Source organism: Carex rostrata, chromosome 6 (assembly GCF_964058835.1).
Source record: "Carex rostrata chromosome 6, lpCarRost1.2, whole genome shotgun sequence".
Classification (NCBI taxonomy): Eukaryota; Viridiplantae; Streptophyta; class Magnoliopsida; order Poales; family Cyperaceae; genus Carex; species Carex rostrata.
This window is the reverse complement of record NC_135923.1, coordinates 1,253,417-1,280,051: the sequence shown is the minus strand read 5'-3', so window position 1 is coordinate 1,280,051 and position 26,635 is coordinate 1,253,417. Positions and strand designations below refer to the sequence as shown.

Here is a 26,635-nt window from a genome sequence, read left to right as displayed (position 1 = left end):
AGAATATTTTTAACTTTTTTCTCCTGTAAATTTGTTCATTCTTTTAATTGCATGTTTTTGTTGTGTGGACATATGATAGAAAAATTATTCTCTTGTCAAAGGTGAACTTAGCTTCTCGACAAATCATATATATGAATTGAAATTTAATTTACGTACATATGATAGCAGTTATATATGGATTGAGGATATACTGCCAGTCTGGAAATAAAAAAAGGTTTGAGCGAGAAATTTTGGAAATTTAAAGAAGAACAAAAAAAAAAAAAAAACGGAGAACATTTCCATGCAAATTTCTAATATAAGTTCAGAGTTTCTGCTAGGTAAAAAATATAAACAGAGCTAGTTTGGCTTTGTAAAGCGGACGATTAATAGAGACAAAATGAAAAGGTATATATATACACAGCTTATGCACCGCATGAAGCCAAATCAGCTTTGTCAATATCTTTGCACCAAATTGACAGTATTCGCGAGAGTAAAAAGTGATTTTTCACGACAGACTACCGTCATTGTTGTGTTTTTTCTATCCGTGACGGTACTTTTCGCGAGAAAGTACTGTCATAAATGTGTTTTTTCTCTCGCAAATAATGTCTACTTTCTTGTTGTTAATTAAAGCTCTCAGTGATCGGCATTTATTTTCATTTTAACATCTTGATCACCTCCGTTGCTCTCTCACTCGTATATAAATGCCGAAAGTGCATGCACTATTTCTCTATAATAATACACACTATAATTGTCTATCATGGCACTAAGGTTCTAAATAGCACCATAGCGTTTTCGGACTATAAAAGTTATGATATTATTGGCACTATATAGACATAATGTTCTTTTTTTAACCGTTCCGCTATAGCGCGATAAATGTTATTTAAACTTTTGCATGACACTAACAATAGACTGCTAGCGAGGAAAAAAAAAGTTTACATTTTTTAGTACTAGCTAGTAGCATATATAGTGCGTACCAATTATTCCGCTCAAGCGGCCGTTGTTTAAATCGAATTCACATCCCCTCAGGTTACCTGATTGAGTACAATTAAATTGGACGGTCAAGATTGGAACTTTTAATTTGGCACGAATCTCAAAGCACAAATAATACTGCTCCCTCTGTCATCCCGAACAAGCACCGGCTGATATTAAATCTGGGCCGTCCGTTTCAATTTTATAACATAATTATTTCATGTTGAATACTATGATTGAATATGTATACGGATCCGTTTAAATCAATACTATGATTGAATATTTATAACATAATTATTTGTTAATATATGTTCTTTTTTAATTGAGAGGCAAATGCGTATGTTTTATGGCAACAGAAAATACTTATATATAAGGAATGCATAATATATACAAATTTATTTTACATCTTTATGTTATACTTTTTTCTACGGATTTTTTAAGAACCATCAAAATGATAGTCGTTTTTGTACGTATTGTATATGAAAATAGAGAATCATTTGATTCTTGATCTGAAGATTTATGTTTTGAATTAACTGATATATATAGACATGAACTATAATTAATAAAAGTTCGATAAAAAAAAATTTAAAAATATTGGTGTTAGAAATGCAGTACAACAAAAATTAATTTTTAATCCTCATTTCTTGCTTAAATAAGAATATTAAAAAAAATCGGTTGTCTATACCAGTTTTATAAATTACGGTATGCGGTCTCCGATCATACTTGAAAATAATCATCCGATTATTCGAAAAAATTCATAACAGTTTGATCACCGTCAACGACTAATCGGCCAATTAATTGGTCTAAACATATATTTTTTACAACAGTATACAAAAGGTGGTTGAGCTGGCAAAATTATTTTCTCTTTTTAATGAAAAAGCAATTTTTTTTAAAAATCTTTTGGTGCGATTATCTGAAGAGAAGAAAGCTTTTCAAAATCAAAGGTAGACCTTTTTATTTTGGATTTTGTGACCAAGTCCACACGGATTTGTTTATGTTGAAGTCAATTGTAAATTAATTAAGCCCAGTTATATTTCAATTCAAAAGTAAAAGCCCAAAATTATATTTAGCAACTAAAAATCAAGTCAAGTTTGAAACAATTCTTTCTTTCTTTCCAACTCCAAGCATTCAGGAGACAATTCAAATTGCATGCATTTGAATTTGAAACACCGTAATGCCAAAAAAGTTGAATATTAGTAAATTCAGTTTTATTCAAATTTAAGCGTGACTGCCATAGCTTTGACTAATAAACTCTTTTTATAGAACTGGACTTTTATTCTGTTCAATTTTTATTCAAATTTTGACTTCAAGAACCGGGCAAAAAAAAAAAATTTTTTTTTGGTCCTATGTTTTGAATAAATTGCGTTTGAGATACGAATGAGAGCAGGTACCGGTCAGTTCAAATTGCCTGTTTCACATACCATGATATTTATGACCAAGTACTTTTATAACTACCTACTAAAATATTTGACCTTTAACACTGACCATTCATAACTTGACTGGTACCAAATGTGTGCCATTAAAAAAAAACATTTTTCTCCATCTTATATGTTTAAAAAAGAGGGAGATCTTTTCATGAGTCCGACTAGTATAACATCGGTGTCATATGACACTAACTTCAAAATTAATTAAATGGACTGTAAATGACTAATCCAAACTGTTCAAACCAATGTACTTTATGATTGATGTGTTTGCATACAATTTTTTTTTTATATTTTCGAGTTATTTTAGTATCAAATCAAGCGGTAAAAATGTTGAAAAATGAATATATTAAAATTAATTTAAAAACTCACACATCTGACCGCTTGACTTGATACTAAATAAATTCGAAAAATTATAAATTTTGATGTAAATGCACTACTAATGAAGTAGATCGGTTTGGATTCACCGTTTGAAATCGATTCAATAGGTTTTGGAGTTGATATTATATAAATTAAAATGACAATGATGTTATACTAGCCAGAGTCTATAATATTACGCAAAACAAAATAATCCAAATTATCATCAAAAGCGCATTAAAAAAAATTGGGATATAAAAGCCCGTAGTAGGCCCACAAAAAATGAGATTAAAGGCCATGTCTTCATCTAAAAGCATATAACACGGTCACCTATACAGGGTTTAATGGGCCTAAAAAAGCATATAGCATGCACCTATACAGGCTTTGATGGGCCTAAAAAATCATATAGCACGGTCACCTATACAGGCTTTGATGGGCCTAAAATGTTGGTTATATACCAAACAAAATTCTGGTATCAGTATATGTATCCCGGCAAAGTAGACGACTAGAATTAACTATTGATATTAAAAAATAAAGGCCGAAACGTAGAGAGTTACAATATCTAAGAAAAAAAAAAGAAAAATGTTATAATATCTCTATATCTATAATCAGAAATACAGGGAAGAGAAGCCTCCTGCAAAATTTCAAACATTTATCTAGCCTATTTGTATTAACAATGAACGTACTCTTTCTCAAAAAAAACAATGAACGTACAAAATCAAGTCATATGCACCCCTTGAAGACCATGCACAGCTTCTCAGAGCATTGTAAAATCTGAAATTCTTGAGACAAAAAAAACATAATAATATGTGAGAGAACATAAAATTTACCCTCCTGAAAGGAAAAATTGATCCAAAAAATCATTTTTTTTTTAATTCCATTGCTTTTTTTAACACTGATTATCTTTCTGTGACAATCTGTTTTCATTCTTTTGCCAATAATGGCTTGCTCCAATCATTGACAATATTTTCTAAAAGTTTGACAAGTCTATGCCTATTTTCTAAATGCAAAGAACATTTTCACAGCAATAACAGTTTTTAACATTGCTTGTGCTTGGTTTCATTTTAGGTTTGAATTTTGAACTCAATGACACCCAACATCCTATCTCTTTCCCAGAATGCATGTGTTTATCTGCTGGCTAGCTGGACGTGTACATTTACCAATATCCTATTTGCTTCTCTGATTTTAGCAAAAAAATTGCACCATATCACCATGTAGTGCAATAAAGGGAATTAGATGCAGTGTCAGTTGGTCAATAAAGGGAATTCTTGTGAGAATTTTAAATTTTTGAGGTGGGAATTCTTTAGAGGTGCAAGCTTGATGTATTGAGATTTTCAAAGGGCACATAAGAAAATACATTTTATTTATTTAGTACAAGAAATATATGCAACGGCATTCTGGGTATTGAGGAAAAGTTTAATTTAGAAAGTGAATTAGGTAATAAAGTTCACCTTTGATTAAGAAAGCTTTCCTATGATGAGTTCTTTTTGGGAGTTGCATTAACCTTTCTTTTAATCTGCTTCTCAGCTATGGGCCCCATCTCATGTACAAATTTCACTGATTCTGATAGTCTATTTAAAAGATTCAACAGAGCTATTACTTCATTCCTTTGTAGTTGTAACTGCATGCGGATCAACAAAAAAAAATTTGTTAAATGCAGGAAAAAAAATTGATCTATACAGGTTAAAAGGTATCTTCTTGTGGTTATGTTCTAATGAAAAGAAAATATTGCATTGATTTGTCTTAACATTTTGGTAAGTACTTTGTATTTTACCCCAGGTTTACTGAAAAAACACAAAAACTATATTAGAAAAAAAAAGAAAGGGTTTATGTTACATACCGGTTGATTCAATTTGTTGTTGCCATTGTCAGAAAAGAGAATTTTCAAAGCAGTACCAAGGCCGAGAACCTGAAGCTTCCCCCAGAGCCGACATTTCTCACACCCCACGCAGTCCATTATTGCACTAGTTTTAAAAAATATATACATATATTGCAATTCAGCGAACAAAATTATCAGTACCATCTCGGAAGTTACAGAAAGATTATAAAAAAATATACAACAGAAGAAGTTGGTACTAGTACTCCAGTTTCAGATTTAGTATCAGGTAATATTTCAGTGCAGGGCCAGGTACATGTACAATTTTTCACTTTCTCATTTATTTTATACAAAATGCTACTCATGATCAGTGTACCTGATATTTCTAAACTGTTTCTGAATCTGAAGCATGAGCTCAGGCCCCTTCTCACCCTTCCAGAGCTTGGCCTCGTCAAATGGTACAGGGCAAGCAGCTCTTATTTTAGGGTTGAATACTAGTTGTCGTACCAATGAATGTGTTTTCAAATCCTCTTCTGAGTTTCCTGTGTTATACTCTGCTTGCTCCAGATAATCAGCTGCCTGACAATGCAAAAACAAAAAAGGAATATTACTAATAACTTTTTAATACAACATTTTAACAGCTTCAGCATTAAATTTTAAGCCAGAATTAGCACTTTATACAAAAAATAATCCATTAAGTCCATAACACACACCAATAAAGAGAAGAGACCATTACAAGAAAAAGAAAAGAAAGAACAATGGTCAGGCCAAACTGGTCCTCTAATCTAATAGTAACCTCCGATGTGTACTAAAACAACAAGATTTTGTAAATAATAAACAAAAAGATTATAAATTCTGGGATAACTGAAGATGACCTTTGTCACAGCTCGAAGAACAAACAGAAAAGTGAAGTATAAGTTTGTGACCCGCTCTGGGTATCTCATCACACGATCATATAGCAACTCAAGGTTATGGCCCCACTGAAAATATGGAACACAAGAGGCTGTAAATACTAGATTAACATAGATTTAGACACAGTAGTAGCATAATATTGGTAATACTCAAGGACTAGGAATTGAACATGATATTATACCAATATGAGATGCTCTTTATTGCATCAGTACATATTCGACTATTGGGACAAACAATTTTTGTTTTTCTTTCTTCTTGTTTATTTGTGCTCAATTTTTCCCCTTGTTTGGTGTTTAATTATATTAGGAAACTTAAGGCTCAATTTGCAAACTAGTGATAACAAAGACAAAGCTGTTTGCTAAGGAAAATGTACCAGTCAAATACAGGTCTGCGGCTAAGATGTCGGCCTTATAAAAAAAAAACTACAGGTCTGTGACTAATATTATGTACCAGTGATTTTTTATCAACAAGTAAAAAAACATAGGGAGATAAAACCTACAAGCTGCGCAGCTTCATCAATAAGATAATCAGAAGCAATGTGCACAGAAATCGAGGAATGTAACCCTGATATTAACTTGTACAGCACTTTCTGCTCTGAACAGAGCTCCGAGGGATCTGGAGAAAATTATGAATAATTAATATTGAAGAATGTACTGAAATGACAAGTGAGAATTTGGAAGTAGAAAGTCAAAAGTTGTGCTCACATCTGGGGCAATTTTCTTTATAAATTGCATCCCATATTCGCCGTGCCGAAGGACCAGTGTACCCGGTGTACCGTTCTGGGTTCAATTGCAGGTTTACATATGTCATCTCATCTGAAAATCAAAAGAAATATAATTACTCCCATGGATTAAAAACACACAGGATGTGATATTTCTGATTTCTAGAGCGCCTATTATTGTTTACATTTGCTTCAGTTAAGTTGTTAACAACTTAGACTCTACATATGTTCCACTATAATTACCGCATCTGAGAAAAAAGCACTAAGAAATAATTTCTGTTGTGTTCCCAGAGAAAGCTCACATAATTCAGTAATAATACAAGATAAATTGCGTAATATTCGTAAAATTCACCAAACTAGGGAATAATTCAGTAACCTTACTGTGGTCACAGGATCTCCAAAAGTATTTTTTTTTCTTTTATTTTTGTCATTATGAATTTGTAAGCAAGTGCCGAAAATGAAACATGAGAGTCAAGAGACCAAGTAAAAACACAAAAGAATTAATGCAAATCCAATTAATTCCACTGACCGTTATCAGTCTCATCGTCATTTGTCCAGGGGTTATCGACCTCTATCCAACCACTGAAGCCATTGCTATCGAGCGTTCTATCCACAGCAGCCTGTGGTTTGCCCTCTTGGCACACCATGTCATCTACCGAGCGGGCCCTCGATGGCTTTTTGAACAGCTCTGGGAACTCATTATCGGGGCATTCACACACCGAGCAGTCCCTCAGACGGCACATGCCATCATCTGGCCAAAACGGGCAGTCGCACCACAGTTTAACCTAGTAGAGTATTAAACCATGCCCACTATCATTTTTTACATATGTTGTGTCAAAGAGAGTATTGTGCATCAAGGATGTTATACATAGACTGGTACAGTGTTCAATTAAATATGGAAAAATTGAGAACAATTTGTAGTTGTGCCAGTACAAGTATCTAAAATTGAGAACAATTTGGAGTTGTGCCAGTACAAGTATCTAAAATTGAGAACAGGTTGGTAAATCACCTTAAAGTATCTGAAAAATGGAGTTTTAACAAGTTCTTGAAGAATTGGATGCAAAACTTCATCATTTAATTGATTGACAGTCTCATAATCACAACAACAATCCTCAACCATTCCAGAGTACTTCCTTGCATCCTGTTTACCAGAAAAGAGAAGAAAATAAGCATGAAAAAAAAAAAATAGATTAAATGCTGCTGATTCTTGCATTATTACTTGACAAAATCGCACTTACTCTGGAAAAGAAAATTTCACCCATGGGGCATTTACAAATGTTGCTCGATATCGAAAGCTTCGGGAAGCTTCTAGAGCTGACAGCTGTTGCTAATAGAAGCGCTATGACTGCACCAACCACAACCGTCAAGCCCCATTTCTTCCGACTCCGCGGCGCCTCATCCCGGCCTTCTCCGGTGGCGGTGGGACCTCCGACTTCCCCGTTTCTCTTCTCCATAGAATCAGATCGCATCTTAAATCAAACTACGAAGTGAGCGGTGAGATTGGTTACAGATCAAAATTTTGAACTGTGAGATGGGGTATTAAATGAGATCAATGAAGGGTTTAATTGGGATGGCGTGGCAAAAACAAATGCCGACTTGAAAGAATTACGAAAAATGGGAGATGATCGCCGACATCATTAATTTTATTTTACCAGAAAACAATTTGTAGCATATGCAAATGCAATTAGCCACATATTTAAGATTTTTAGCGAATCAATGCTAATTGCTGGATTTGTCAGGAAATTAAACTTAAAATAATCTCATTCCGTGTGCTTTTAATCCTGTGGTTTCTACTTCTGCGGTTTTGGTCGACGAGTCCGCATCGTCTGCATTAACTCAAAAAGCATCTTTTGAGTTAATACATATCAGCTGTTCGATTGTAAACGGACTCCATCTGGTCCCCACCTAAAACATTGAGGTCTTTAATATTCGTGCGAATTTAATTCACACGAATCTTAAATCTGATCGGACGTTCCAGATACATTAACTCAAAAGATTCCTTTTTGAGTTAATGCAGAGGATACGAATTCTTGGTGGACTTGAAATTTTTTTTTTTTCTTTTAAATTTTGCATGGATGTCAAAGCAAATTTGTTGTTTTCTCTGGATGCAACTAGAAAATTAAGTAAAGTGGATACTGAAATGTGCGAGACAAATCCTAAATTCAAATATACTGTAATTTTATCTTTCAAACATAATTGTATGCCTTTCTGAAATTATGTACAATATTTTATAATTATATTAGGTCTCAATTAAATGATGTATGAAATTAATCAGAGATGTAGGTTGAATGAATGAGATTAATTAATCTCTATTTTTTTATTATTTATACATAATTTTTCATATAATTTATAATAAAATGTCACAAATATATAAAATTAATTTATATTCTTAGCATAAAAATTATTTATAATTAACTTTCATTTATATTCACATTTGATCCTCATAGTAAAATTAATCAGCTGAGAAGTTAGACTAGGAATGTAATAAACAGTATTCTCTGAAAGTAATGAAGAAAATTGGCAATGCATTTAGTTTGTGGACCAGTTTGAAAAAATAAAAATGAGAGAAAGGCAAAGATTTAGTCTTCATCAATAGAAACAAAGAAATAATCAAAAGTCTCGGATACAGCGGGCCCGCCTGAGGTTGACCGACCGAACTCCCACTCGTTTGAAGAAATATCTCCACATCCAATTCCTACTCCATTTTACATATATCCTAATTAATAACTCAAGACTTCTTGTCTAGTTAGCTCTATTGTCCAAGGTTAATATTTTGTAAAGTTTTAAAGTGAATTGAACAATCAAACACTTTGACTTCCTGTTTACGTAGTTCGACCAATCACATCCCTGGAATTTGCCATGCTGTCTGTCTTCTGATATTTTCTGGGTCGGTCTGACTAGCAAAGACTGTTAGGTCGGATCCGGGCTTCCGATAATTTGGGCCGTTAAATTACGGCCCTTTAAGGAATAACCCCTCATATGGGCTACATACAAGTCAAATTTGATTTTGCAAAACAGAATTCTGAGATTTACCTATAAGCCCTGACAAGATGTTCAAATTACAGCCTTTTGTAGAACTAAGATGTTATTGATCACATTAACTTTAAATTTTATTGGATTGATTTTTAACTACAAATTCAAACTGTTGAAATTAATCTATTCAAAAAAAATTTGTTTATTTGCAAAATTTATAAATTTTCAATTAATCTAGAATAAAGTCATTAAAATTATGAAAAATTAACTTATAAGTTATAAACCTTTTTTTTTTCTTTGACAGCTTAATTTTATACTAAATTAATTCAAAAATGTATATATTTGACGTATAAAAACATTACTTTTGAACTATATTGATTTCAACAGTTTAAATTTGTAATTTTAAATTAATACGATAAATTTTGGAGTTAAACTTGCCGAAAAACTTATGAGGTTAAAAACGGTTCTATTCACTCAAAGATGGTCAAATTAGAACTAACTTTCATAAACATTAGTCAATTAGACCAGAATATATATCTGAAAAGTATCAAGGCCGTTCAATTATATTTGGATCATTCTAATTGCATCATCTCAAAATGCCATCATATTTTTGGATAACTTGTCATATGAGCTAAGAATATATTCAAATTGAATATTCCCAGGTATGAAAGGGAACGATTTAGTTTTCAATTGTAGAAGTAGAATATAAAATGGTTTCTATATATATTTCTATGCATGCCATGACGGTATTATAATCGTTGTTAAGAACATTTTCATGCCTAAAATTGTTAAATGATTGATATATGCAAATAACAATCCGTTAGACCGAGTAGTCGGAAACAATGTTTTTTAAGTCTTATGTCACAAACACGAATTCAAATCTGTTGTTAATCAAATGAAATAACTGGAACTGTACTTATTCCGAATTTAACCGTTTATCTTTTTTGAGATTTGCGCATGAAAGTATCATAATCCTGTTATCCAATTTGAATAACAACAGATTCTGATCCCACAAATTATATAGATCACTCAGCCAACAAATCTAAATAGTTACAATGCTGATTGCTGAGCTGTACATACATAGATTTGTTGTGTGGTACTGTTTGTAACTGGTCATATTGTACAAACTTACTACCTCTTATTATTATATATACAAACTTTAACATAAAGCACCAGTGGTCTAGTGGTAGAATAGTACCCTGCCACGGTACAGACCCGGGTTCGATTCCCGGCTGGTGCAAATTTTTCTTTTCTCTTTCCGATTTCTTGTCCTTAAAAGCAAGAGCGAAGAAATTAAAGAGAAAAAAAATGAAATTAAGTTTTTATGCTCAGATAAAATTTTCTGACATTAGTGGATTTTAAAATCTTAGGATTATATCATTGTCGTCATTAACAGAATTTCCCCAATTAGATATGCTACAATTTATATATTTTCAGCAATTGGAGAAACAAAATAACGTAAGTATATTGTATTTTATCAACATAATTGTGTTCATTTTTTCGCCTCCATACAAGCGTAATCCTTTCTAACAGGTAGTTGCCATTATTCAGTTTGGAGTCAAAATTTTAACCGTTTCTTTGTTAGTACCCTCATTCATTAAAAAAAGTGAGAAAAAGTCTGAAAAATAAAAAGAAAAGAAAGAGGACATTTCCTTACATATTTATCAACAATCTCAACAAAAACCTTCACAATTGATTAAACAATGCATGTTCCCATGCAAATAGTAGTACTTGCAAATATAAACTACCAGTGGAGAAATCCATACGAGATAAAAGAAGATATCCGAATCCAATCCATGAGTACTATTAATAGAAAATTGCAACAGTATAAATTCGCCTGAACAACTCGAATACTCCCGAAGAGAGAGAAATGTCTCGCAAACATATACAGCTATTGTTCATAGCAAGCCAGAGAATCCATATTCAATTCAATGAGGGCACACAGATCATGAGCCCAAGCCAGACAGGTTTTCGAACCAAAAGCTGGAGCATATAGGTCCCCTTTTCGACAGGGTCCGGATCCCCTAAAGTAACCCAATCTTTGGGTTTTAAATAGGGATCCCCTTTTCGACAGGGTCCCGATCCCCTTAAGTAACCCAGTCTTTGGGTTTTAAATAGGGACCGTCCAATTCGAATCCGTAGCTCGAGATTGCTTCGCGATTCGAATTCATCTCTCGGGATATGTGCGCTCCACTTCGGATAGATTATCACGGATCCGAATCAGAAGGTCCCGATTTAAAACCCAAAGATTGGGTTAGTTCACTGGATCTGAACTCCTTTCGACAGAGTCTGTATCCCCCCCCCAGGTACCTGAGGTGTAATTTATACAAACGGACGGCCCAAATTAATTCCATCCAGACCAAACTCAATCCGGTGCCTATTGAAACTGTAGGAGATATGCTTTCATATTCGCGACAAATTAAAAAGAACAGTCTGGATTTACTTATTGCACCTCAGGTACTTGGGGCGATCCGTATCTCAATCAACAATAAAAAATCACTACTCTACAGTTGAGGCACCAATTATCTATTAATTAAAACCTTTCTTTTTTCACTTTGCAGTTAGCCCTACAATGAAAGATAAACAAAATATTATTTCCACAAAAGAAGATAACATGTACATTGTATCAACAGTGACATATAACTTCCCAATATACATTCCATCAAGAAACCCCGAGAACTCGTAAAGTGCTAACCTAAAGAGTTGAGATTGTGTATTTTGTTTCAGGAATGAAATTCACATCTTAAGTTCAATTGGCCAAACAACAATCCTCAATATCGTCAAGGTATTTTTGATGTATTGCAAAGTTAATTTTGTATTGGTTTCTTTAGTTTCAAGTTTATCATATTGAAGTTGCATGAATACAATGATGATGTATGCCCATTCTATTTTGATTCACAAGTTAAAAACACATAAAATTGTGTTGGGTGTAGATCTAAAAGTTTATACTGCACAAAGAATTCTCATGGTTTACATAACACAAATTACCTTTCTTCATGATATAAACTGGAACATAAAGAACCAAAAAAAGCACCCAAAATCAGATATTCCATCCTTCTATGCTAAATAATTATTATTCAAAATGTTGTACAAAGAGAACTACATTGAGAGATGAATATGAGCTTATACCACTCCTTGCTACAAGTTAATAAAAAAAAGCAGAAATTGTACTAAATCCCAGAAGAAAACAAAAACCTGAAGCTTATTGATTGATTGATTGATCTCACTCTAGCACGACCTTGGCCCCGATCTCCTTCATCTTCGCCACGATCTTCTCTGCCTCCTCCTTCGTCACCCCTTTCTTTATAACCATTGGCGCCTTTTCAACGAGCTCCTTCGCCTCCTTCAGCCCCAGATCAGTGAAACCTCGTACCTCCTTTATCACTTTGATCTTATTCGGTGCTTCAAACGATTCAAGTTTCAGATCAAACGAGGTTTTCTCTTCCTTCTTCTCCTCGGACGCTGCAGAGGCAGCACCGGCAGAGGCGCCAGCGAAAGATGGTGTTGCTCCGGGAGAGAGGAGCGCGAAAATGGGGAGCTGGTCGACTTCGAGGCGGGACTGGAGAGCGGAGGAGAGAGAGGAGGCTTCGAGGAGGGTAAGAGAGGAGATCTCCTCGACTATGGAAGAGACACGGGGGGAAGGTGTAGTAGCGGTGGAGTAGGTGGCTGCGCGGTGGCGGCTAGGGTTTTGGCGGAGGAGGCGGAGTACAGCGAGAGAGCGCCTCATGATGTCTCCACTGGAGAGGAGAGGGGAGGAGAGGCAGAGAGAGAGAGAGAGATGGGTTTTAGTTTGCACTTTGAAGCCCGCGATTGCTATGATTACCATTATTATCAAATAGGCCCATTAGAGAATTATCAAAGCCCATTGGGAGAAATCAATCTATTGGGCCTTCCCCTGCGGCCTGCAGGCATCTCAGGTTCCCTTGGGAAGTTACGAATGACCTTAAAACGCAGATCTGGAAGAATTCCAACCAATGCATGCGTGCAACTAACTGAGATGAGTGCACACCTACGTGGAACGATTTCGGCTTAATGGGGATATTAAATCCGTATCTCTCTTTAATATGAATATGGATATCAACAGTGAATGGATACCGAAACTGAAAATTCAATATGTCTTGAAGAGATAGAGATACGGATACGGAGCGGATAATTCACGAATATGGATATAGAGATAATTGAGTCATATGAACTATAAGATAGAAATGCAAATTAACAAAATTTAAAGGGAGAATTTCATATATGCCACTCACAAACTGTGAAATTACGTATTTATCATCCAAGTTTCTATAATTACATATTTACCATCTAAAAATTTAATAACTCACATATTTACCCAACTAATCAAAAAATGAGATTAATTAAGTTTAAGATTATATAAAATATAATTAATAAGTTATTTAGTCTCTTCTTCTTCTCTGCCCCTTCATCTTTTGCACTCAGATTTTCCTCCCGTGTTTTTTGACGCAACTTCAAAATTTTCGCTTAAGCTCTCTCATCATCTCATCTCTCTCGTTTAAACTTGGAGAGAAAGGACAACAGACTCAGATATAAGGATTCCACCTCCAGCTTAATGGTCTAAAAACAAAGTAATCACTTCAACTTTTCCAGCTGAATTCGATACTGATATCGCAAGCCGTTATCAAAAGTAGTAACTGAGTTTGAGAATCTGTGTTTTGTTACTAACTCAGTTTGAAATATCTATTTTTAATCTTTTATATTGGGTATAAAAGATAACGGTTCTAATGAAAGAAAGAGAGAGTGCTAAGTTAATCCTTGATTAATTATAGTTTTAAAAAAATTAAACATAATTAATCTGAGTTGTGGGTATATTTGATATATACTAAAGTTATATTGGGTAAATATGTGAGTTATTAGATTTTTAAATGGTAAATATGTAATTTTAAAAATTTGGATGGTATATATGTAATTTCACAGTTTTTGAGTGGTATATATGAAATTCTCCCAAATTTAAATATGAAAACTCATCTATTTAATGGCCAAACACTAATAAAATTCCCAGTAATAGCAACGGGACTAAGTGGTATTAGCGAGTGTAGAAAGGCCCCTTGCAATAAAAATTGAGCTTCTGAATTTTTCTGATTAAATTAATATAGTTGCAACGGGAGGCACTTGCAAATAATCATGCTTGCTAATGTCTCCTATTGACCCTTGCTAATGCCACATATTTCCCCTTACAAATAATAAGACCCACTCCAAACATGCTAGATATTATATTTTATTAAAACCGTTGCAATTACCCATTCTCTTGCGCTTGCAAATGAGTCCTAGACGGGCCCCACACATTAGTTGCAAGGGCCATTGTTGCAAATAATTTTAAGGATTTTGTTTATATTATTTTATTGTGAAGGTTGTTACTATTTGCAAGCGGCACCGTTGTAAATATTTTTAGTGTAGATTTTTATATTATTATATTCAAAAAGATCTTATTATTTGCAAGAGTCACCGTTGCAAAAGTTTTTAAGATGTTGTTTATAATATTTTATTGTGAATGCCCTATCTATTTGCAAGCGGCACCGTTGTAAATGTTTTTATGAATATATTTATATTATTTCATTTGTAAAGGTTCTAACTATTTGCAAGAGCCACCCTTGCAAATGTTATTGAGATTATTTTATGAGGAGGGATTAAGTTACAACAATTTTTTAATTACAACAAGTTATAACAAGCATTTTCTACATTTTCAAAGTCCAAATCGTCAATCCAAACCGTTAGATGTGATCTCTACAATAAAATGTACTTGGAGACCAAATTTTATATTTTTGGAATTTTTTTACTATTTATTAAGATGGGTACAAAATTCAATGGTTTGAATTTGACTAGTTTTTGTACCCATCTTAATAAATAGTAAACAAATTCCAAAAAATATAAAATTTGGTCTCCAAGCACATTTTATAGTAGAGATCACATCTAACGGTTTGGATCGACGATTTGGACTTTAAAAATGTAGAAAATGCTTGTTGTAACTTGTTGTAACTCAAAAATTGTTGTAACTTGATCCCTCCTCTTATTTTATATATTCTATTGTAAAAGTATAAATATTTTAATTCCTAGATAGAGAGACTTTAATATTTTAATGGTAAATATAAATATAAATCACAGCAACAAAAAGTTTAATTAATTTTTTCAGAGAAGAAATTATAATACAAATTTATATCACAAAAGATACACATTGATATTTTTTATCAAAAAAAAAATATAAAAAATAGAATGAACAGCCATATAAAAGGGTGCATGAGTGTGCTTTTTCCATGTGCTCTCAAACTACAAACATACAAGAAAATAAATGGTGCATGAGTGTGCTTTTTCCAGGTGGGACCCGTAATCCTCGCTCTCGGTTCTAAAATTCTAGATGACTTTCACCTCTCACTTTAAGCAACTACGATTACTATTTCTTATCGTAAAAAAGTTTGTAAAAAAATTGATTCTAAATTAATTCAAAACAAACTTAGTTCAGAGTTAATTCAAACCAAATTCAAACTGAGGTAAGTTTGATTCGTTTACAGCCCTAGCTGCGATCCAAAGAAATTGCAAGGTCTCCTGTTATTCCAAAATCAATCTTTCATTTTCTAAAATGCACGAATCTCAATAAAAAGATAATTTCTATGCACAAATTTTAAAATAAATAAAAGACTGAATTTGAAATAATTAACACTATAGCAATCGAGCAACCATTGATAAATAAGATTCAGGGAAAAACGAATCTCCAACGATTTTTGCACATATTTTTATAATTAATTAATTGTAGTGGGTTAGAAGTTTATGTTTTTTTTTTTTTCTAGATGGGACTACGGAATCAATCACTTCGAGAAAAATAAGTACCATAATTCCGATTAAAAATTTAGCAATGTTGCAGCAATTTAATTTAAATTAATCGTTCCATGGCGTCATAGCAAAAGTTTAACTTGATTTATTCTTCGATTTCAGTGTCATGTTACATGATCGGTCGCTATTGTAACCATACTTTATTTTTATTTTTAATGCGATCGAGTTTGCTGATATTGTAAATTAATTAAACCTAGCGTGTGTAATAAGTCAGTGTGTTGTAACGGAATATATTATAACTTATAAGAGAACAAAAAAAAATCAAACAAAACGATATTTTTTTTACAAAAAATAGACTTATAAAAAGAATAATTATTTAATAATATTCATAAATAATATTAAAATAGATTGGAGATAAAAAAAAATTCATGATCAATCAATTCAAAAGTTTCTTAAATGACATTTAAAAAATAGAACTAGACCATGACCAATCTGAAAATTGAGTACACAATTAAATAAGGGGTAGGAAAGTTGTACAAAAAATAGGAAAAGAGGAGGAAGCATGGATTTATGTGAGATAGAAAACGCTTCAAGGAGTACATATCTAAATAAATTTATACTTGTACACATAAAAAAAATCAAAAATATTAGAAAAAAAAGACAAACTATTTGATCAGAAAATTAATATTCAATCTGAAATTTCATTTTTTAATCGTAAACATTGGTGAATCAAGACGTCTACATATTTAATAAGAGAAAAGATATTATGTTTGCAGAAAAGGATCCCAAGTATATATAATCAAGGGATGCTGATATTTACACAATTTTATTGAGTCCGGTTAGTATGACATCGGTGTCATATGACATAAACTCCAAAATTAATTAGATAGACTTCAAACGACTAATCTAAACCGTTCAAACCAACTTACGTTTACTTGCTCCAAAAACGAGGAGATCAGAGAGGAGGGAAGGGGAGACGACACTGTGGCAGGGAGATGTGCGCTATACTCAATAACATAGCCTCATCATTCATATATTATCATGACTAAATTTTAGACGTTCAATTGATATTATGCGTGGATTTTGATGCAAATTAAAGACATATGACAATAACAAGAGATGAGTACCTATTCAAAGTACTTGATTATTAGTTTTATAAAATATATATTAACAAAAAAATAATTAGCATCCGGTCCTAGGCAGCTATCCCAAATATAAAATGAAAAAACGTTTAAGAAGTTCAATTAAAAATAAAATATCTGGTCAGCCCCCACAAAGGATGAATGTTCTTTGTAGTGGTTGTACTTTCATATATATGAGAAATGAGAAATTTGGATATATACCCATCACAACTTTTTTAATTAGATATTTACCCATTTAACATTAAAAATTAGATATTTTCTCATCTGAACATGATTTATTTATTAATATATCCATTTTCAGTTTTTTCAATAAAAAATGTAAATTAATATTAATTAAATATTTAAGAGACTATTTTGCCCTTCAAAAAATTGAGCGCTAAAAACCTTCATTTCGTGCTTCACTTTCCATCTCTAGCTCCATTTTCCGCTCGATTCTTCCGACCCTTCCTCTTCCAATGCACCCCTCCATTCCGCACAACCCTCTTCCATCTCGTGTGATTTTCCGTCCTGCCTCACCCTTTATTTTTCCGCGATACTCTTCCACCCTCGTGACCCTCCTCCGTCACCCTCGTGACCCTCCTCCGTCAGAGGCAAGCCTCCACCTTCTGTCCAATTTTACCCTTTCTTCAGAGAACGGTTTGATCGTTTGATATCCTGAGATGCAGGTGAGCATTGGAGGTTAAATCCTAACTATTCAATCAAAGAACGGTTTGATCTCTGAGTATTTTTTGAAGGGCAAAATAGTCTCTTAAATATTTTATTAATATTGATTTACATTTTTTAGTGAAAAAACTAAAAATGAGTATATTAATAAATATGTCATGTTTAGATCGGAAAATATTTAATTTTAATTTTAGATGGATAAATATTTAATTAAAGAAGTTGTGATGGGTATGTATCCAAATTTCTCTATATATATATATTAATCATCTCTGCATTGACCATGTCTTTAAAATCATTGGCTAATTAATGGTGTACCATGTACTGTGTTTCAAAGGAAGTAGGTTCTCTTTGACCACACCGAATCAAGGGCCCTCATATTCCCCGTTTAGACTTTAGACTTTAGACCGCGTTTCTTTAGGATTTTTTTGTTTTTTTTATAACTCGAGGTCGCGTTTATATATTCCTAGACTATTTTTCCTTTTTCTTTTCTTTCTGGAAGGAGTCATGGTAATATTTTGACTAAATTAAGACAACTCAGACTAGCACATTAATTTGGCATGATTTTCTTCAATCTCACTCAACTTTAATAGGAAAGAAAATCACAAAATTAGATTTCGTTGGCATTATTTTTTATCAAGTCGAGTCTACCTCAATTTTTTTCCGGCTGGTGTTGCGTGGTATAAAAGTAAGATCGTATTTATTAATAATATGAAGATTTAAATGCAAAAGTATTGGAAATTAAATTTGAATCGTATTGGTTGTTATAACTAATTGTCTAAAAATAATAAAAATACAAACATACATGATTTATATATGAATCCAATAATTAAGGTAGATCATTTTTCAAATCCATATGTAATTCAAAAATTGATTTCACTGTGTAGAGGAGAAACGAACCTCATACCGTTCGGTCAGATCAAATCCACCTCCTCCAGAAGGAAGAAAACAGAGAGGGAGCGGAGGAGAACAATTACTATTCGGAGGAGAGACGAGGTGAACACCATTTACGTTTTTGGCCAAACTCTTCACCTCCGAATCAGGGTGTAAATTCACTGTTTGGAGGGGAGACTCACCCACGGAGTTCTTCCTTCCCTTTCCATTAATGAGTTTTTACTCCCGTTTTGTGGAGCACAGCCTTAGGGTGTACTCCAGATAGAAGGAGAACCCTTTCATTAAAGAGAAGGAAGGGAAAATCCGTTTATTGTCCGGCTGTTTACGTTGTTCATCTGCTCTAGAAAAGAGGAAATAGAGAGGAAGTGGAGGAGAGAAGTTACTGTTCAGAGAGGAGAAGAGAAGGGATTGGTGTTGATTTTTGACGAAATCTATCATCTCTCTGATTTGGGGTGTAGAAATTACTATTCGGAAGAGAAGAACCCTCGTTTCTCTTTTCTCTCATCCCTTCCCCTTCCTCTATGGATATCAGTTCTGAAGCACAGCCTTAGAAAATCATCTAATATTGAAATGAAATTCCAAATTTGTAATATAAAATACGCGACAGCATTCCAACCCAATTTGAAACAGAGAAAATAAATTAAAAAAATTTCTTTATATCAAAAAATAAAAAGAAACCAATGAATCCAATAGTATACTAAGCAATAATCTTCGTTCTCTTTTCACATAATGAATAATTGTTACATAGTTGAGTAAAGAAGAACTTGCGTTGTATCAAAACCAACAACCCCCTTCTTCATCATCCCACCATTACAAGAATCACAATTAGCGAATCCAGTCGGAGAGAAGATGCTTGCAACCATCCCTTTGCTATCGAATTTGCTGTCGTCGCTGTCGATCGGAGTCGTCTGAGGAGGCTTGTAGTACAAGCGTGCCGTTTGCGGGCAGTGCGAATGGAACCTCGCCACAATTCTCGCTCCCATGTCGAGCAATTCCGTGTACTTACCCGCCATCTCTTCAAAGGCACTTGGGAGAGAGAGAGAGAGACGACGGGGTTGTGTTACGATCGAGTCTCTATTTGTAATTTCTACCTTGGTCGCAATGTTGGTTTCGGATGAGAGAAATTAGGAAGGAGGTGAATATATAGGTCACATTCCTCGTTTGAAACTTTCCTTTGATGCACGCTGACTAATGATCTCTATATTTTCTTAACTGAAGTAAACCGTGTAGCGAGTCATCACTTTACTCCATGAGCAATTTTTCTTTTTTTTTGATGAAAGAAATTGACAAGCGTAGTGACATAATTTGTGTTTTTTTCGCGAATAAAATACTTTTTAGATGTTTTTGAACTTAATGGAAAATTATTTGGCTGATTGAATTATTCACTAATAAAACACAAATTACGAATTATTTGCAAATAAAACGCGATTTTTTTTTTTTGCGTTATTATGGGGCCGCATGAATTATTTTTGAATCACGAATTTTTGACCTTGCTAAATTAAAGTCGAATAATTCATTTGTCACTATGTTGACAAGTGAATAAATAATGACTTGTTACACATGATTCAGCAGATTTATTTTCATAGAGGAATTAGGTACTATGTTTCTGTGAGCTTTCCTTTCAGTACAAGGTCAGCAAGGGGCCATTTTGACTACATCAACTAAGTGTAGACATAGACACTACACACGTTTATATTAACACAACAATTTTACAAAAAATTTAATCTATGGACAATTTTAACTCTCATTAAATGTTTCTCTAACTACTATTTTTTTCATAATGTAATTAATATAGTGATCATTAAATTATTTGGTTTTCATAATTACTAGTTTTTTTTTCTTTTTTTTATATTTTACATTCATGTAAAATCAAAAGCTACATAAATTGTTGATCTTTCCTTTTTCTCATGACTCATGGTACGTATTTAACTTTTTTTGTAATTTTTTATATATATTAAGATACACTTGCTTTAATATATGATATATTCCAACTCAAATATTTTTTTTTTAATTTTTATATTTTTTTTTCTTCTTTATTTTGATACTTATAATCTATTAGTCTATTTTAATTAAAATTGTTAGCAATTTTTTTATTATTGATATTTTGTAATTAATTTATATTTGTTAATTGAATAGATCTATCAATCTCCTAACTTATCAGAAGAAAACCTTGAAAATCAAGTTTTGAATTATGCGAATGAAAGCAATCAACTTCTTAATTTGAAGTTTGAAAATCGTGATGATATACTTCTTGTTGTTTGTAATTTATATGGTGCTAAAGGCTATGTATGCTAACAATTTGCGGATTGCAACAAAATAAATTTGTTAGTTTGTTGTCTTTTGCTGTACTTTTAATTTATTATTTTAATTATAAGTTGAAAGTCAAATTATTCATGATAATTTGCATTCAATATGTTTTTTTATATAAATAATAATGTTGTTTTCTTAGTGTTATTGCGTAAAAAAAGAAGATAAAATGTTAATAAACAATTTTTTTTATAGTAGATTGTTAAATATATTTTTTTGTGAAGTCGTATAGATATATACAATGTTGATAAATTTTAATAATATAATAAAATCAATTCACTGTTGTAATTTTCTCAAAAAATCTTAAACATTTGATTAAAATAAATAATGAATACTTATTATATGATAACATAAAGTTTATAAATATATTTTATTGTAACTTTTAAGGAAACATATTTTAAAATAATATATGATAAAAAAATATATATTTTTTATAAAGTAACATACGTTATAAAACATAACTTTTAAGGAAAAACATTTATGTGCTAGTATATAAGAGAGAATTGTTTTTAAAGGAAACACTTAATGAAGGATAAAATTGTCTATATAGTAAAATATTTTGATGATGTTGTGTCAATATAAAATTAAGTTGTTTTAATATCATCACCAATCAACTAATTATATCAAGTGGCCCCGCCGAACGGTTTAGTGACTTTTTGAGGAGCCTAAAAAGAAATTGGAAATTTTAATTAAATAAAGAAGGCCCTAAAATAGTCAAGTACACGTTTCTTTCTCTCTGTTTTTTATTTTTATTTTTATTTTACGTGCTAATTGTGAGAAGTAAAAAAAAAAAGGAAAAGGAAAGTAAACATAAAATATTTGTTTCTATTATCATTATTATTCTTGGTGAGAAAAAATATATTTTCTGAATTATATATAGAGAATGTTATTAATTATACAGCAGTAATGGGTCAAGTATGTAACATGAGCTCTATTGGACAACAATTGCCTTCTATACCTCCTCTTATATAATGCACATAAATGTTCTGAACTGCCAACGATTACGATTAAAAATTATAATTTTAAATTGAATATTAGCTTTCCGATCAAATAGTCGGCGTTTTTTTATTATATGCATCTTTTTATGTTTGTTTACGTGTAAAAGTCTTAATTTATTTTGATAGATACTCATTGACGCCTTTCTAGTGTTCTCTACCTCACAAAATATATGCTTCCTCATTTGTCCCCATTTTTTGTGAAACTTACCTAAACTACCTTATTTGATTATCAAATACTCGATTTTCTAACTAATCCTGATTTCTTTCCATTTTTCAAATGTCACTGAAGAAATTTTTAGATTGATTGATAATTGATTAGTTGTGTCTTTCTTTCTTTTCAGATTTTATATTATTTAAAGAATGCTATTTTTCATTTAATAGTATAATTTAAGTAAACATGATTCTGTTATCTATTTTAGATACACAAATACATATAAATTTTAGAAAGAGAGATAACATTTATAACAATAATAATAGTTATAATATGAAAACAACATATGATATAACTTATTTTGATAAAAAAAAAAATCTCTTGTTTTTCGTTAAACAACGTAAAAAAAAACTGACATGTACTGATAAAAAGAAAGCTCGTAAGTATGTCATTATTTTTTTGAGTAATTATTTTTTTCGTTTGTTTATTTTTTTTATGAAAATTTGTCATTTTATATGAACGAAATCACATTTTGTATTCTTATAATATATTTTTGTTGCAATACACATACACTATACCAGTACTTTTATAACAATGAATCTTTATAATTAAAAAAAGTGATTTCGTTCATTAGAATTTTTTTTTTACCAAGGCTTGCCGGTACTGATTTTTATACTGAAATATCTTTACAAGTGTGAAATTTATTTCATATTGAGTAAGAAAATTCAATAAACAACCACCATCTATGTTAGAAATTACTTTGCTTTTAATATTATTATTTTATGTACAAAAAGTAAGAATAATTAAATGTTGACAATTCTAACGGTTGGTGATTTGATGCTTTTGATGGTAGTCTAGAAGCCCAAGCGAGGTCTAATTCGTTTCTTCTCAAAAGAGCATATGCTTTGCGTTCACATTTACCTTCCATTAAATAATAACGTAGCACGTTATTTTCTGAGGCAGAATATTTCTCTTTTGTTTTTTAAACTAATTTGGCCTGTCGGTTGCCAAATGGACCTTTAATTGACGTTATTATTTAACAAAGATGCCATGATGTAAATTTATTTAATTTCGGATGCATGCACATTACCGGCCATTTTTATTAATACCCTTCAAAAAAAAACAAAATTTTAAAAATAACCCGTATGTCCTTTTTTTTTTTAAAATGTCCCGACTGCCTGGGCCTAGGGCAGCCCAAAAATCAATCGGACCGCCTGGACCTGGGGCGGGCCACACCCCAACCAGACCGCCCCTGGCAGGGGCGGTCCTCTTATTTTTTATTTTTTAAGTTGTGTGTGTGTTTTTTTTAAACAGAATTTTTTTAATTTTTTGTATTGAAATATTAGAAATGTTGAATATATTTCTTTAAAAATAGATGGAATACAATATAATTTGATTTATTATAAATACTGCAACAAATAACCCGGATCAATATTTTTCAGGCCGGATTTTTCGCGGCTGTAAGAAAAATTAATATATTTCTTTATGTGTTATTGGAAAAAAATAAAAATGCTTAGATTCCGAGTTATTGATCTCGGTTCAAAAGTCACTTCTATGTAATCTAGAAAATATTGTGATCCTTTTAGGACATTTAATTTATGAAAAGTTGTATCTATTTTGATAATTCTTTTTTAATAACAATTATTAAATAACTGAAAGTTTTTTTTTTTTTCAAAAATAGATACAACTTTTTATAAATTAAATGTTCTAAAAGGATCACAATATTTTCTAGATTACATAGAAGTGACTTTTGAACCGGGATCAATAACTCAGAATCTAAGCATTTTTATTTTCTTGTCCAATAACACATAAAAAAATATATTAATTTTTCTTACAGCCGCGAAAAATCCGGCCTGAAAAATATTGATCCGGTTTATTTGTTGCAGTCTTTCTAATAAATCAAATTATATTGTATTTCATCTATTTTTAAAGAAATATATTTAACATTTCTAATATTTCAATACAAAAAATTAAAAAAAATTAAAAAATTTCTGTTTTAAAAAAAACACACACAACTTTAAAAAAAAATAAAAAAATAAGAGGACGACCCCTACCAGGAGCGGTCTGGTTGGGGTGTGGCTCGCCCCAAGCCAAGGCGGTAGGGGCATTTTTTTTAAAAAAAAGGGCATGCGGAGTTATTTTTAAAATTTTATTTTTTTTAAGGGTATTAATAAAAATGGCCGGCACATTACACAACGCAAGTTCTGGTTGCAACTGGCACCAACCTTATCCATCACTGGGTCCTAATTTTATTTGGCCTTTTACAATTGAAATCTTGATTCAATTTTTTCATGTTCACACTTTAAACGTGAAACAATTGGATGGCATTTAAAAAACATTCCAATATATATATATATATATATATATATATATATATATATATAGGGTCTGTCTAAATTGCTGCTGGCAGCATTTCGGCAGAGGTGCTGCCGGGGCTATATTTAGCCGTGTGATGTCCAAACAACAAATCCAAACCGTTAGATGTTTAATCTATATTATAATCTACTTGGAGACCAAATTTTACATTTTTTGGAATTTTTTTACTATATATTAAGCTGGTTTGAAAACCGCTGATTTCAGTAAATTTCTGCAGCATTGAAATCAGCGGTTTTCAAACCAGCTTAATATATAGTAAAAAAATTCCAAAAAATGTAAAATTTGGTCTCCAAGTAGATTATAATATAGATTAAACATCTAACGGTTTAGATTTGTCATTTGAACATCAAAAAATAGAAAAAACAGTGGCAGCACCGCCGGCAGAAATGCTGCCGGCAGCAAATTAGCCACAGCCTATATATATATATATATATATTTTTGTAAAAAAAAAAAAACCAGGGTATATTTGTAAAAAAAATTTATTAGGGTATTAATAAAAATCTCCGGACAGGAATGGGTCTTCGCTTCAGAGTGATCTGAACCGTTTACTGTGCGCCAACATTCGTGTGAGCGCTGCACTGACGATTTAGAGTTGCTCCCTCATTTTTTCAAAATTTTCAGAAACGCTGCGTGTAGAGCTGACTATGTAACAAGTGGAAAACATGCTATAGTGGGTTTCCTAAATGACTTGTTAGCACTTTTCATCTTAGCACATAAACAATCACATTCTGCATCTTTTTTTTAGTGATTTTGTATCTATTTAAAAATAGTAAAAAATAATTTTGAAAAAATATTAAAATTTCAAAATTTTAAGATAGAAATTACATTGAGCAGTTCGGATTGACTGAATTATAAAAATCAAGGTTTTAATTAATGATTATAGCAGCATAGCGGGGAGACCAAAAAAAAGTTATTGCAAATAGTGTAGCTATAATGAAAGCTATCATATATATTTTTTTTTTCTTTCAAAATTTATGTTCTATATTTCTACTACCTGATTTGATCAGTATTAGAGAATTAGAGTAACAACTAAACTAATCTAAGTCTATACTTTTTTTAATCATGCAAATAAAAAAAAAGATCTACAAGGTGACATTATTTATAATTCATACTTCATAGTATAACATATTATAATAGACAAAAAGCAGTTAATTTTACAAGTGAAATGAAGTCAATATAACCATTTGAATATTTTATATATCATACTAATTAAAATTAGTTTTTTTAATGAAACAAATGACGACAATTTTACAAGTATTCGACAAAGAACAAGCAAAATGAAGAATTGATATTTGAATATTTTCCGATGTAGAATGAGAAACTAAATCACAAATAGAAATAGAAGCACATAATTCAGTTTAGCATACTTATCATAGCAGATTATGTGGCATAAAAAAATAGGAACAGAAGCACAAAAGCCAATGTAAATCGCAAAAAAAAAAATGCCAATGTAACATAATGGTAGCAATAGCGCATAGCGGTCTTAGCTAAATTAACACATTTTTATCTCATATCTTAGCTTTTATGGTTCAAAAAAATTATACAGTTATAGCTAACTATTTAGAACACTGATAAAAATAGAAATAAAAATATAAATATGAATGAAACACAAAAATAAAGCCGTTTTTTTCCTACCACCCTCAAAAATCAGAATTAAATGAATACCACCCGGAAAATCGGAATTCAGATTCCGCCACGTTCGCACCGTGGATCTGCGGACGGATCGCCAACCCGTTCGCAGATCCACAGTTGGAACGGGTCACTCAAGCGGGTCATGACGCGAGCGTGTCAGTGCTCAGATCCATGGGTCGGTGTGCAGATCCACGGTGCAAACAGGTCACGCGAGCGGGTCAGGGCGCGAGCGGGTCAGTCTGCAGATCCATTCCACGAACGGGTTGGCAATCCGCCCGCAGATCCACGGTGCGAACGTGGCGGAATCTGAAATCTGATTATTCGGGTGATATTCATTTAATTCTGATTTTTGAGGGCGGTAGGAAAAAAAAAACGGAAAATAAAGTAATGAGACATTGGAGTAAAATTTATTTCAGAAAATTGTAGCCGGCCCAAATTTAGTAGACGATCAATTGAGGCTTTAGCCCATTAAAGCCCATATATAGGAAGGCTAATTGAAAAGCCGTTTAGCAGCAACAGAGTTGCAAAGTCAATTAGTCCA

At 32.1% G+C, this 26,635-nt stretch overlaps 2 protein-coding genes and 1 non-coding gene across 4 annotated transcripts; 1 reads left to right on the top strand and 2 right to left on the bottom strand.

Moving 5' to 3' along the window:
• Positions 1 to 3,224: 3,224 nt before the first annotated feature.
• LOC144555596 (endoplasmic reticulum oxidoreductin-2-like) lies at positions 3,225 to 7,765 on the bottom strand. Of its 2 annotated transcripts, none has more exons than XM_078303987.1 (10): positions 7,414 to 7,765; positions 7,185 to 7,316; positions 6,705 to 6,960; positions 6,159 to 6,269; positions 5,954 to 6,069; positions 5,418 to 5,522; positions 4,919 to 5,121; positions 4,567 to 4,690; positions 4,178 to 4,347; positions 3,225 to 3,508 (listed from the first exon to the last, which is right to left on the bottom strand). In XM_078303987.1, exons 1-9 carry the CDS (start codon positions 7,642 to 7,644, stop codon positions 4,198 to 4,200), a joined length of 1,428 nt encoding a protein of 475 aa, XP_078160113.1. In that variant the 5' UTR covers positions 7,645 to 7,765; the 3' UTR covers positions 3,225 to 3,508; positions 4,178 to 4,197. The 2 variants fall into 2 exon arrangements, with proteins under 2 accessions (XP_078160113.1, XP_078160114.1); XM_078303988.1 differs by having other exon boundaries at positions 3,225 to 3,500; positions 7,414 to 7,764.
• A 2,552-nt stretch (positions 7,766 to 10,317) lies between these two features.
• On the top strand, positions 10,318 to 10,388 carry TRNAG-GCC (transfer RNA glycine (anticodon GCC)). The gene has a single exon. It is a non-coding gene; the product is annotated as a tRNA-Gly (tRNA).
• A 418-nt stretch (positions 10,389 to 10,806) lies between these two features.
• LOC144556132 (uncharacterized) lies at positions 10,807 to 12,949 on the bottom strand. The gene is made up of 2 exons (XM_078304622.1): positions 12,344 to 12,949; positions 10,807 to 11,715 (listed from the first exon to the last, which is right to left on the bottom strand). Exon 1 carries the CDS (start codon positions 12,873 to 12,875, stop codon positions 12,372 to 12,374), a length of 504 nt encoding a protein of 167 aa, XP_078160748.1. The 5' UTR covers positions 12,876 to 12,949; the 3' UTR covers positions 10,807 to 11,715; positions 12,344 to 12,371.
• Positions 12,950 to 26,635: the final 13,686 nt, after the last annotated feature.

Coding starts and splice junctions, on each gene's coding strand:
- LOC144555596 (XM_078303987.1), bottom strand. CDS start 7,644: ATGCGATCTGATTCTATGGAGAAGAGAAACGGGGAAGTCGGAGGTCCC. Junction 6,270..6,704: donor TGACGATGAGACTGATAACG/GTCAGTGGAATT, acceptor TTTGATTTTCAG/ATGAGATGACATATGTAAAC. Junction 6,070..6,158: donor TAAAGAAAATTGCCCCAGAT/GTGAGCACAACT, acceptor AATTTTCTCCAG/ATCCCTCGGAGCTCTGTTCA.
- LOC144556132 (XM_078304622.1), bottom strand. CDS start 12,875: ATGAGGCGCTCTCTCGCTGTACTCCGCCTCCTCCGCCAAAACCCTAGC.